This window comes from Centruroides sculpturatus, unplaced genomic scaffold (assembly GCF_000671375.1).
Source record: "Centruroides sculpturatus isolate CEXI.00-Female unplaced genomic scaffold, Cexi_2.0 scaffold555, whole genome shotgun sequence".
In the NCBI taxonomy this organism is placed as follows: Eukaryota; Metazoa; Arthropoda; class Arachnida; order Scorpiones; family Buthidae; genus Centruroides; species Centruroides sculpturatus.
Window position 1 is genome coordinate 196,227 of NW_019384779.1, and position 12,698 is coordinate 208,924.

Below are 12,698 nucleotides of genomic sequence, written 5' to 3' on the forward strand. Positions count from 1 at the left end.
AGATGGCCCCGGATGCATCTTGGTCTCGAAAACAAGGAATGGGGTTTTGATCAACATACCACGAAGTTGCATAGGTCAATGGATAAAAATCGTTCGTTAGTTTCTTTTATATTTGCAGAGTAGGCTAGAAGTCACGAATTTTCTGTTGTTTGGGACCTGTTTGAGGAATAGGAAAAGGGCAACCAAGACGAAAAGGGAGCATGTACACGAGGGCCCCGATATACGGGCGCCCCCGCGTACTAATATATTAGTTCCTGGTATTAAAATGAAGTTACGATAAAAAAGATACCAGAAGACATAGCTTTGGTTCTGAACATGTAAAAATTTACGAGTATTTTTCTACTTTCTGAGGTTAAATTCTGAAGTTTTACTTCAGAATTTAACCTCAAAATCTTTTCCTAAAATTTCATTTTTAAATGACGTGTGAGATTTGTCCGTTTTAAAATTTCGTACGTAAAAGATACGTAAGAAGTGTTGACATCCATTATCTCCTGGTAATAGTGATAGTTTTCAATGAATCAATCCAATAACTATGAATATGAACTTCGTGAAGTGCATCATAAAACATTTAATAATTGGATATCTCTTTTCTATCTCGTTATTCATCTATAATGATTATTCTCTTATGATTTATTAACCTTACAGTTTTCTTATTTTTAAAAGAACAATCGTATTCAAAACGTATTTAGTATTAAGTATATAGGCCAGAATTTTAATTGAAAGTTACCACGAATAACCTAAATTCCTTTTCTATTGTATAGGTCTAAATTTTAATTTTCTCTCAATAATGAATGCAATGGGATATCATTAAAATTCGCATAATAAATAATTAAAATGTTATTACTGTACTTTATTTAACGTTACATTTATTATTTTGCAATTATAAAAATAAAGTAGGCTATATTTATTAGATAGAGAAATAAATTTGATTTCTTCTTTCCACTTTGAAATCTATTATTCATCAAACTGATAAGTTCGTTATTCCTTAGATCATTTTTTAAGGCGTTAGTGTTCTATGTCGTGTATTATTGAAAGAGGCTTTCAGCTTTTCCGAGTAAACGATTGAGAGTACAGACACGGTTCAGGTATCAAAATAAAGCTCTTACTCCATAGATGATGCCGCCGGAGAAGTTTTGTGAAAGGTGAAAAGGCGAACCATTATGGGATAATTATGATAACGTGTTATGTCTATGGATAATTATAATAATGCTGTCATTGTTAAACATTGTTGGCCGTTATTTGTTAAACTTCTGTGTGCTTTTTAATTTTTCTAATACTTCTCATATAATCGATAATTTTACCGTAAAGTAAGCCATTTATCTTAATTATCTATTGTATGTCTGTTTATTAATTGAAGGTGGTTTCAGTTTGTCCGAAGTTGGAACGGTACAATCCTACTCCCCGACGTCGAAATCCATAAGAAAAACGATTCCGTATACTGTATATATATATTACAATCGTGTTATGTACGTACACATGACACGACTATGCGACATATTGGTGACTATCACAATACTTTATTCTCACGATTTATGCCAATTTATAATTTCGTTTAAGTCATTCGTTCAAAGAGAAGAATCGGGTTTAATTTTGTTTCTTCAGTTCGGAATAAATTTCTTTAAGCCAATCTTCACACGAATTGTAGTTGATGATTTGCACTCTCTTTAATACATTTCTAAAGTCAAAAAAAAAGTTTAATTACGAATTATTTATCAAGAAATAAATTTGAGAAAAAATTGAGTTATATCTCAATTATTTAAAGCCATTATTTGGTTACATATCGGGATGTTTAATATAGTTGTATTAAATACTATACCTCAGCAATTGCAGAAAGCTTGGGATTAACTTTATTTTCTACATTTACTGCCGGAACGAAGCATTGTAAATATTCTTCATATTCCTAAAAATATAACAAAAATGAAACTTAATACGTAATTAAATCATTACGAATAGAACTAATTAATTTGATTGAACTACCTTTTCACTCATGTAAAAACAAAAATAATCAACTAACTCTTCCATGGTAGGATGGAATTTGACTTGTATTACACAATTGCGAAATAATTGGTTAGTCTATAAAATCGGTTGAAGATTGAAAATTAATTTGCTTTATTGATTTTTTCAAATAAATTAAATTACGATAAGTCGTACAATATCTACGCCATTTTCGAGCATACAGTAATCCGCTGCCTTTGGATTCTTTAATTCTAATATTTTTAAACGCATAAGAATCTCGTATTAGTTATAATAAATTAAAAGAATGAATATTGTCAGAATATGCTCACCACAATAACGTCTGTCCAATTCTCTTACTAATTCCCATTCTATCGCTCGGATAGAAAATATATTAAGACTAAGAGCGATGAGAAATAAGAAAGTTTTCATTGTTTCCACTGGATTTATTCTTTTAGAATAGTTCGATGAAGGTTATTTCTGTATTTATATCAATAACATTTCGAAATCTTTTAACGCTTTATTATTCAGAATAATGTTTTAAAAATCTAATAAGTTATGTGACCCATTTTCGGACTTATGTAATCAATAAGATAATTGATAAATTTAAATCATTAAGAAAATAGTTTTGAGTAACTTGCATAACTATTTTAAAAATTAATTACTATTATTATTATTATTGCAAATTGCTCAATATCTGTTTAATACACTATAAGATAACTTCATTAAATTATATTATATCTTGTCAAAGAACATTCTATTAATATTAGTTTAAATACCAAAAAATTTGATTAATAAGGCTTTCTATAGCATTGTTCTAGTGCTATGGTAAAAATATATCAGTTGGCGGATGGATCGGGTGGTTTCGTGGATATGGCAACGCAATAAGTGGACGATCTGCCATGGGGGAATTCCGTAGAAAGTTCTTCCAATTTAAATGTTAAACACGTGAAGAAGATACGAAAAACTCCACGCGACTTTGCCCATCCCATTGGAAAGGCTCGAAGTTGCGACCCAATTACCAGTGTTCAGTGGTTTTATCTACTCAGACATCGGTGGGTACAAACAAACTGTGCTTATCATCATCATCAAATAGCCACGAGTGTTTATGTCTGAAGTCCGTTGCGTTGTGTAAGTCAAGTATTCCTCATTGTGTCATTAAGTATCATTGTGTTTATTCCTCATTTTGTGAAACGTAACGATAAATGAATATTTAGCCTTGAAAAATAACGTCATAAGTACTCGATAACAAGACCAGAAAAAAACGTTTGTTCCCGTCCCTTAAACCATGATAAACGATGATCACACTGCAGTAAGGAAACAGTAAATATGCTTTAAAAACCTTCAGTTACAGGTTATTCGCCACTTACATACCATCATTAGGCTTGGAAAATTAAATAGGAATGTTTCACTTCGTGACTCGCGTAAAAACTTACGAATATTAATAATTATTTACGTTTAAAGTTTAGATTTTATCGGTATTACTAGACAAATCACTACATTTGATGTTTATTCTAAATTTATGGAAGAAATAAATACAAATTTCACACCACATCATAAATGTGTTAAAGATTATTCCATAAAGACAGGAGAATTTCTAGTTTTATTATTAAAAGTTTTTACATTTTTAACAAGTATAAAATGGCAAAAAGCTTAATTTTCAGAGTAGGGTAGGGTATTAAAAAATTGTAAGTACTAATAACTAGTAAAATCGTCTGACCTTACTGAAGATACCCCATTTATTATCCCATCCCTCCACCTTTAATCACTAAAATTTAACAGCATCGATTTCCCTAATAAAAAAATCTCCCTGCAAAATTTCAGAAGTTTTTGACAAAAAGCACAGGAGTTATTAAACTTCAAAAGGGTAACCAAAATAGTGCTCCTCCCCACATACGCATATTAACATTCGTACGTACAGAAATTACTCCCGAATTGTTTTGCATTTCTCGACGTTTTAAAATCTCTTGAGTCCAAAATTGTAAAAATCTGGGGGGGTCATTTTTTGATCGATCGCCATACTTTCCGCCTGTTATATTTAAGAGCTGGGAAAGTAAAAATTGACAATACTGCTTTGAAAGTATGATCCTGTTAGTGTATAGACGAAGAAAACACTAGATGCGAACAAAATAACCTTTGTTTACATAGATTATTTTGAATATCCGGTCATCAATAATATACGAAATTGGGTGTAAATACAGGGTGGTAAGAACTGAACCGACGGTACTCAGACGTGGAGCCGGCACTACTGATTCCAATCGAATAAAACTTGGTACACACGCAATGCAAATCAAGGGGGAGAGATTTACGGAAAAATTAAATCTTTTCCCCTTGATTTGCATCGCGTGTATGCCGAGTTTCATTCCATTCGGTTTAGTACAGTCGACACTACGCGTGCCTGAGTACCGCCAATTTAATTCTTTGTATTAAGTATTGTATTAAGTAGATTTTTATGAAAGTTCTATTAATTGCTTCATCGTAAACAACGAAGTCTCCTTTAGTCTCGATTGTTCTGGGAAACTCGAATCATATCTGATATATAAAAAAGCTGAATAGGCTCCATCTTCTTTACCTTTAATCAATGCTTTAATATCATCAATGCTCTATATAAAATAAATTGCAATTAAATTTACGTAAAGTCAAACATCGATAAAGACTAGGAAACAAAAAATAGGTGTTTCGACGTAGTTACTATGGCTGTCATCAGATGGCGCATCATCCAACCATTCTAGTGTGACTCGCTCGTCCTTATTTTTCTTTACTCCTTTAAACGTATTATTAAATGGGCTTTATTTGGGCAATGTATCTTATAATGAATGTTTTCTCTCAAAATTTTGAAAAATTTGAACTATTTCTTGTATATTTCTCATTATTTTCCACGATGTTTCGCATAATTAGTATCAGGAAATGTTACTATACATTAAATAATATATATGCATTATTTAATGTATAATAAACAATATATATATATCAATACATAATGTAAATATAAAAGTATTAAAATATCACGGTTTATTATTTTATAAATTAAAATAACTCGAGCATAAAATGAATTATAAGATTGAAATGTGTTGCGAGTGTATTAAAAATTATAATAAGCTTTTTTGAGGGAGAGAGAAAGATTATTTCATTCCTATATTTCAAAAGCTATTCTAGTGCGAAATTTTTCTGCTCGTATAATTATTTTATTTTAAAAAATATCTCCTTTATATGCTATTTTACTAATATGCATACTACTTTAATTAATACATGTTCTGTTCAACCGGAAAACTTACAATTAAAGACTAATCTTCGTCATAATTCTAGTTGTCTATTTATTTATTCATGAATATTAACTATGTTTTGTATTTATCTTACAATATAATAGGAAAAATTTTAAATAAATTTGCTATAAATACGTCGAAATATGAAAAAGATTCGGGTGTTTTTTCCGTATGTATGGGAGTGTGTGGGGGGGACACGATTTTGTTCACCTTTTTGAAGCTTAATAACTCCCGTGCTTTTCGTCGAAAATTTCTGAAATTTTGCAAGGTGATCTGTGTATTAAGGGGATCGATACTTTTAAATTTTGATGATTAAAAGTCGAGGGAGTGGGGAGATAATGGAAGTCGTGTGAATCTTCAATAGGGTCGGATTTAATGACGATTTAACTCGTTATTAAATCTTTACAATTTTTTATAATACTCATTCCTACCCTGAAAATTAAGCTTTTTCCCATTTTATAATAGTAAAAATATAAAATTTGAAGGTGGACTGAAATATTAATATAACCAAAATGAAAGATTACAGACAATTGAAAATAAATGCCATGACTGCATCCGTGATTACATTATCGGTTAAATAACAGTGATGTCGTTGTGATTTACATAAAACTTCATCCGGAAAATACACATATATGTTTAGTTAGCAATTTTTCCATAATTTACAATGAATCGAATGTGCGTTTAAGAGCACTAATCTAAAATTATTCATTTTAATTATTTTTCAATTTAACAGCAGAATTGTTAATATATATTAAGTATAAATGTATTTTTAGCACTTCGTCTTGTCTAAGCAATTTGTTTCTTAGCTGTAACGCTTATAAATGTAGAGTTTAACCTGATGTTTGTATTTAATTAAAATGTGATATTAGAAGTAAATATTTTGTTAGACTCGGTTGAAGGAGTTTATAAATGAATTTCGTTTACATAAATCATTTCGAATGTGCCATAAATAATTATTGGAACTGGGTATAAATACTGGTAGATTTCTATTTAATAGATAAGAATTGCTGTATTGGAAACAATGAAGACACTTCTAGCTTTGGTCATAGTGTTCTTTGCCGTGGCTTCCATCCATTCGTGCAACAATATCGATGCTAATAATTTATTTAAACAATTCTGCAGTAAGTAATTTTTAACGACATTAATTTTAAATCTATTATTATTAAATTTAAACACAAATTTTATAGATATTCGTAATCGTCAAGCATTCAATTATTGTTTGAGAGAAAACAACGTGAATATTGTAAGAGTTTTACCATTTTATCATTTTAATTGAATATTTGATATTCTATCATTTATTTTAACCATTAAATAATTGAATAGATTAACGATTTGCATCGCAATTGTATCATGCAAGTCAAGTATTATAAAACTATGGATGAATTAAAAAATTTTATTTGCAATGGTAGTACAGAAGAGGTAATTCATTCACTAATTAACAAAAGAATTAATATTCTAACATTTATTCATTGTTTTATTATTGTCTTACAGGAACTTACAAAATATTTTCATTGCTTCTATCCAGCAATCTATGTGGAAAACATAGCTAATCCTAATCTTCTAGATATCAATCGGGTATGGACACATTTCATAAGTTATTCAATTTAATTTAAATATCTGAGGCCCTCTTCCTCTCTGTGAGCACCAAGAGGGCCTCTTTAAAATCGTGCCCGTGGGTTGGCCAGGCCCACAATGGGGTGGGCTAGAAGTGAGTAAGGAGGACATCATTCCCAAAAATCGCCTTGGTCATCCGACCATCTATCTGAATATTAATCCACTTAGGCATTAATAATAATTATAATTACTTTTAATCGTTAAGTTTATTTAAACATACTTTAATTAATATATTTATTTATAATTCAATTTTTTCTTTTCAGAAATGCTTAAAGGAGGTTTCAAAATACTATTAAAGACCTACAACTTTCGAATAATTTGGAATAACCGATTAAAATTTAAATAAAGATTTTTAACTGTCAATTTTTGTATTTATCGTTTGGGTTGATGATAAAGAATTAATATATTTAATTAATAAATTTAATTGCGTCAAATGTCGTTACATTTAAGATCCATTTTTATATAATAAATAATCTTCACTAAAACTTTTTCAAGCTTAAAATTGCGCAGAACTGATTAAATTGTCTTTACGACTGTTATGTATAACAATATATAACAGGAGGAAAGTATGGCGATCGATCAAAAAGACCCTCCAAGATTTTTACATTCTTGGATTCAAAACACCTTGAAACGTCGAGAAATTTAAAAAAATTCGGAGGTTTTTCCTGTATGTATGAATTTTAGTGTGTGTGTGTGTGAGGCACGATTTTTGTTCACCCCGTTTGAAGCTTAATAGCTCCTGTGCTTTATGTCGAAATTTTCTGAAGTTTTTCAGGCGGATTTTTTTATTAGGGGAATCATTGCTATTAAATTTTGGTGTCTAAAGGTTGAGAGTGAGGGGATAAAAGGGTCGTATGTATCTCTACAAGGGTCGGACTTAACGACTATTTTACTGGACTTATTGGCATTTACAATTTGTTTTCTTTGATTCTGCAGTTTTTCGGGTTTTCTTCACATGTCTGACATCTAAATACGGGTCAATTTCTCATAGAAAATTCCCTCGGAATTTTCTATGAGAAGGGGGAGGAAGACCCTCGGGACAGATCGTCCAAATGTTGCTTTGTCTTCTTTTATCAACCCAACACTAAAGAATATCTCTTTTTATATTGATTTAATGTTTGTATTAAGACAAATTCCTCGAGATTTCCTAAAACTAGGAATATTAATCTTCCCACTTTTTCCTATTAATTATTCAGTGTGGAAGGACAACAGAAATAAATCTGTTTAATTAACGCTATTTTAAATCTGTTGTTCCCAGAAAAACACGCCGCAGTCGTCGTTACATAGAATTTATCATTTCTTTTGAGTCTAAAACACGTCGACTACTTTTCTGTCATTTTAAACACATTTAATAAAAATAATAAATTTAAATATTTGAAATGTCAGAAAATTTCTCGTTTCTTTTCACAGTTTTAAAGGATATTATTATATAATTTAGTATACTGATTGATACGGTCGATTGCTCGAATTCAATGAGGCAATATTGCTTGATTTCAAATTTCAATGACACATTTTGAATTATTATTAATAAACTTTATTGAAACAATGTCTTAACATAAACATATTTCTTATTATCTTAAAAAATTGCTTGATGTATTAAACACATCGCTGTTTATTCGCTTGCAGCACTCTTCAAGCATTTCTGGAAAATATTTTTAAAATATTTGTTTATATTCCTTTCTATAAATGTTAATTAATAAAAAATTAATAAAAATTGTTTAATTTTAATATAAATAAATTCATCCTTATTTATATTTTCGTTAACACTTCTAAGAATTCTTTCCTACCTGAACAATATCAATGAATTTTAGATTAGCATGAAATTCTACTTCCAAAGCTGGAACGAAGCATCTTAAATATTTTGCATATTCCTTCAAAATAGCATAATTTTAAATTAGATTAGTTAGAAAGGAATAAAGTAATTTAAATATTAAATAATAATACCTCGTCAGTTCTTGTTTTGCAAATAAAATTAGCTATTTCTCCCAAAGTTTGATAATATTTCACTTGTAAGGCGCAGTTACGATGCAATTTTACAGACTATTTAATTAATTTAGAATAAAACACAAATTTATAAAAAATTTAATATTAGTTTAAAATAATAATAAATAAATAATATTACTATTTCGGCATCATTTTCCAACATGCAGTATCTAAAACGTTCGGGATGATGTAGTTCTAACCAACAAAAAAAAAAATATGCTTATTTTATTGTCTATCGGTAAAAGCCTGTTTGATATAACAATTTTATCGATATTTTATATTTTATAGACAATAAATACGGTACTTACCACAATATTGTCTATCCAAATCTTCTACAGTAACAGGATAAGTGGAACGGCACTCGGAGAAAGAAGTGGCAATGCCAAAAGCAACTATAGCTAATGCGATCTTCATTGTGTCGTTGATTGTTTCTTCAACTCGATTCGAGTATATTTTTATTCGAATTTTCTGTATATTTATAGTTATACAGTTTACATTGCGAAAGGCGTGCGTTTAATAATAATTGTATAATTTACTTCGAAGAATTTTAAGATACATTCAACCGTAAAAGTATATAATTGACAAAAGAGTAAACCATAAATGAGCAAATATATCTTGTGACGTGGTCACAATGCTCTCCACTTCAAATTAGTAGTGTCTTACCCCTGTAAATCATACTTTTCCGTTAGTATTAGTAGCTTTTACCAAAAATTTGAATATTATAAAATTCTGATTTATAAATTTAGTTTCTATTATATCAATAATTAATTTTTTATTATATAGATGCTATTTAGTAATCATTAGACATTAATTAGGTTACCGTCTATCAATATTCTGGTCAGGGTCATATCGTATTTATTATATGACCCTGATTTCTGAGAAACGTGTAAATGTTATTTCCAGTCAAATTATATGTAATTATACATAATGAATATATTTAAACGTTTCCTCGAAAATATTTATACACAATTTAAGTAAAAATTATTACAGGACTTAGAAATCGTACATTTTTTAATATTAATTTTCTCTCGTTTCGAAACTAAAACAATTTTTCAGAAGGTATCCTACTTACGCTATAAACTGTATTTATTGTCTTTTCTAGCTACATAATAAAGCTAAATCTCGTATTAATTCAAAGAAGACCCATCACCTCTGTTAATTATGACTAGAAATTTATAAGGTCTAAGACAATAGGACGCAATATAATCTCAGTAGTGTTTAAAGATATAAACAATGTACGAAATACTTTAAATAAGTTGTGTTTTTTTGTATTTAATAACCATCTCTATTATTAGAAATTTATTAGATAAACAATTTAATTTCCATCAATAATCAACGCTTGTCAGGACGTTGTTCATTAAACGTGTACCGCATTACTATAATAATTAATGTAGCAATCAACTCGTTAATTTGATATTTAGCAGACTATTAAAACTGATAACAATTTAAACGTTGATACGAGTTATTATACAGACTTCAATTACTTATTACGACAAAGCAATTTATCACCTAAAACGTTTATAGTAGAGATTTCGTAGTCCTAATTATGATAATATAAAAATACTTCGCCTTATCTGTAAAGTGTGAAGTATGTATAAAATTATTTCGAGGAAAATAGAGGATAATGTCATTTAAAACAAAGATTTATATCTAAATTTAAGATAATTCCGTAAATTGTTCGAAACTGGCTATAAAAATGCCACGTTATTCCTGCTGAGGTAAGTAGTATCAAACTGCCAACAAACAATGAAAACAATTCTTGCATTAGTTCTCCTCTCTGTCGCTCTCTCTTCCGTCTCTGGATACGATAGTTACAACAAAAAACGTCAAATAACCGTTGATGATTTAACTGGACAATATTGTGGTAAGTATAATATAAACTTTGGGTAATTATAAGCATATATATACTGAAATATTAATTTATTTTTAATATTAAAGGAATAAAAAATCGCCAAGCATTCAACTATTGCTTGAGAGAGAATGGAGTTGAAATTGTAAGATGTATTTTCTTCTTTCTAAATTAAAAATAATAATTGTAATTAATCTTGTTATATTTATATACTTTCTTAGATTGTCGATTTTTACAGTAATTGTGTCAGACAAGTAAAATATTACGAAACTTTGGATGAAATAAAGAAATTCATTTGCAACACAAGAACCGATGCGGTAATTTATTTATTACAGGAATGGATATTAATTAGTTTGGATTATTAATAATTATTTTTGTTTATATACAGGAATATGCAAAGTATTTACAATGCTTTGCCTCCGCAGCGAATGCAGAAAGCAAAGTTAATCCAAATCTCATGGAAATCACTCAGGTATTCAACTTTGAGTTCTAGTTAAATACTTGAAGAGTTGAAAGTCAAAAGGGTATAAGTAATATTCACTTATTGACCCATAGGCACTTTTCCAGATCTTTAGGATTAGTTTATGCATCGTTTTACGACCATTACTTAAGTTTTCATCCTTTTGACTTTTGACCCTTCAATTAACACACGTATAAAAATTTAAATTTTATTAAATAAAATATATTTTTATAATTTCAGAAATGCATAGACGAAGTTACGGGACACGAATAAATATTTATATAATTTTCTTTTAAATTAATTATGTTAACTATTAACTCGAAATGTATGTTAAACTATTAAAATAAACTATTTGAATCCTAACTATTTCAATATTTTGTTAATTTTTTTTAAATGTTTAATATTTTCTCTCATTTCTTACTCTTTTTACTCTGTAAGAAGGCCAATTTAATCATTACCCATCGTGATTTCTGTTAGGCTCACAATGATGAAGGCCAAATGATGTGGGACTTGGCCCTATATTTGTTCGTAAAAATACATTTAAAAAGTTCAAGTATAATATTCAGACCATTTTTTAAATTTATCTAAATTTAAAATATATGCTCTCCACCTCAAATTAGTAGTGTCTTGCCCCTGTACATCATACTTTTCCTGTTAGCATTAGAGCAATTGAGTCGTGCCTGTTATCTATTTAACGCCTTTCAGGGGAAAATTTTTTACAAGGAACGACACTGACATAATTCAAAAAATCATAAGGAATGAAGTAAGAGAAGAATTTGGTTAAGAATGAATAAATTCTTCTCATAATTCATTCTTTATCAACTAAAGAAATATCTCGAGTCATTTTTTTCCATTCGCTGGACTTTGCCAGACTTTATTTATGAGAGACTCTCATGAAAAGCATTTAAAATAATTCATAAATCTTACGAATTTTACCATCATCAAGCACTTTTATAATATTCTATAGAAAATAAACCGGCAACAAGTTGTCCAAATTTTCCGGCAACATTTAAAATTTTAGTGGCGCAATCCGTTATCATATTTTATCAAAAAATTTTTATATTTTTAATTATTATAAAATGGCAGAATACTTAATTTTGAGGATAGGGATTGTTATATTAAATATTGTAAATGTTAATAACGAGTAAAATCGTCATTAATTCCGAACCTACTCGAGATATGACACGATCCTCTTTATCTCCCCACCCTCCACTTTTAATCATCAAAATTTAATAGCATGGATCTCCTAATAAACAAACCTCCCTGCAAAATTTCAGAAATTTTCGACAAAAACACAAGAGTTATTAAGCTTGAAAGAAGGTGAACAAAATCGTGCTCCCCACAGATACTAACATCCATACATACAGAAATTACCTCCGAATATGTTTTGCATTTCTCGACGTCTCAAGGTTTCCCGAGTTCAAAAATCTAAAAAATCTTGGGAGTCATTTTTTGATCGATCACCGTACTTTTCCTCTATTATATATAACAACCGGAAAAGTAAAAATTTAATGAGCAACGAAAACGTTATCGTGTTTCCTAAGTCGTGCAACCAGGAAGTTTCTTAAATCGTAAT

At 29.3% G+C, this 12,698-nt stretch overlaps 3 protein-coding genes across 4 annotated transcripts; 2 read left to right on the forward strand and 1 right to left on the reverse strand.

The window, feature by feature from the left end:
* Positions 1-32: 32 nt before the first annotated feature.
* Positions 33-9,472, reverse strand: LOC111629158. Of its 2 annotated transcripts, none has more exons than XM_023373028.1 (5): positions 9,122-9,472; positions 8,953-9,008; positions 8,775-8,870; positions 1,817-1,900; positions 33-1,675 (listed from the first exon to the last, which is right to left on the reverse strand). In XM_023373028.1, exons 1-5 carry the CDS (start codon positions 9,225-9,227, stop codon positions 1,631-1,633), a joined length of 387 nt encoding a protein of 128 aa, XP_023228796.1. In that variant the 5' UTR covers positions 9,228-9,472; the 3' UTR covers positions 33-1,630. The 2 variants fall into 2 exon arrangements, with proteins under 2 accessions (XP_023228796.1, XP_023228797.1); XM_023373029.1 differs by lacking the exons at positions 33-1,675; positions 1,817-1,900 and adding exons at positions 7,868-8,472; positions 8,618-8,701.
* Positions 1,369-7,445, forward strand: LOC111629157. Its single transcript, XM_023373027.1, has 6 exons — positions 1,369-1,500; positions 6,214-6,337; positions 6,404-6,459; positions 6,540-6,635; positions 6,708-6,791; positions 7,094-7,445. Exons 1-6 carry the CDS (start codon positions 1,465-1,467, stop codon positions 7,124-7,126), a joined length of 429 nt encoding a protein of 142 aa, XP_023228795.1. The 5' UTR covers positions 1,369-1,464; the 3' UTR covers positions 7,127-7,445.
* Positions 9,473-9,942: 470 nt separating the features above from the next.
* LOC111629142 lies at positions 9,943-11,395 on the forward strand. Its single transcript, XM_023373010.1, has 5 exons — positions 9,943-10,677; positions 10,752-10,807; positions 10,884-10,979; positions 11,051-11,134; positions 11,363-11,395. The coding sequence occupies exons 1-5, from the start codon at positions 10,560-10,562 to the stop codon at positions 11,393-11,395; spliced, it is 387 nt and encodes a 128-aa protein (XP_023228778.1). The 5' UTR covers positions 9,943-10,559.
* The last annotated feature ends 1,303 nt before the right edge of the window (positions 11,396-12,698 follow it).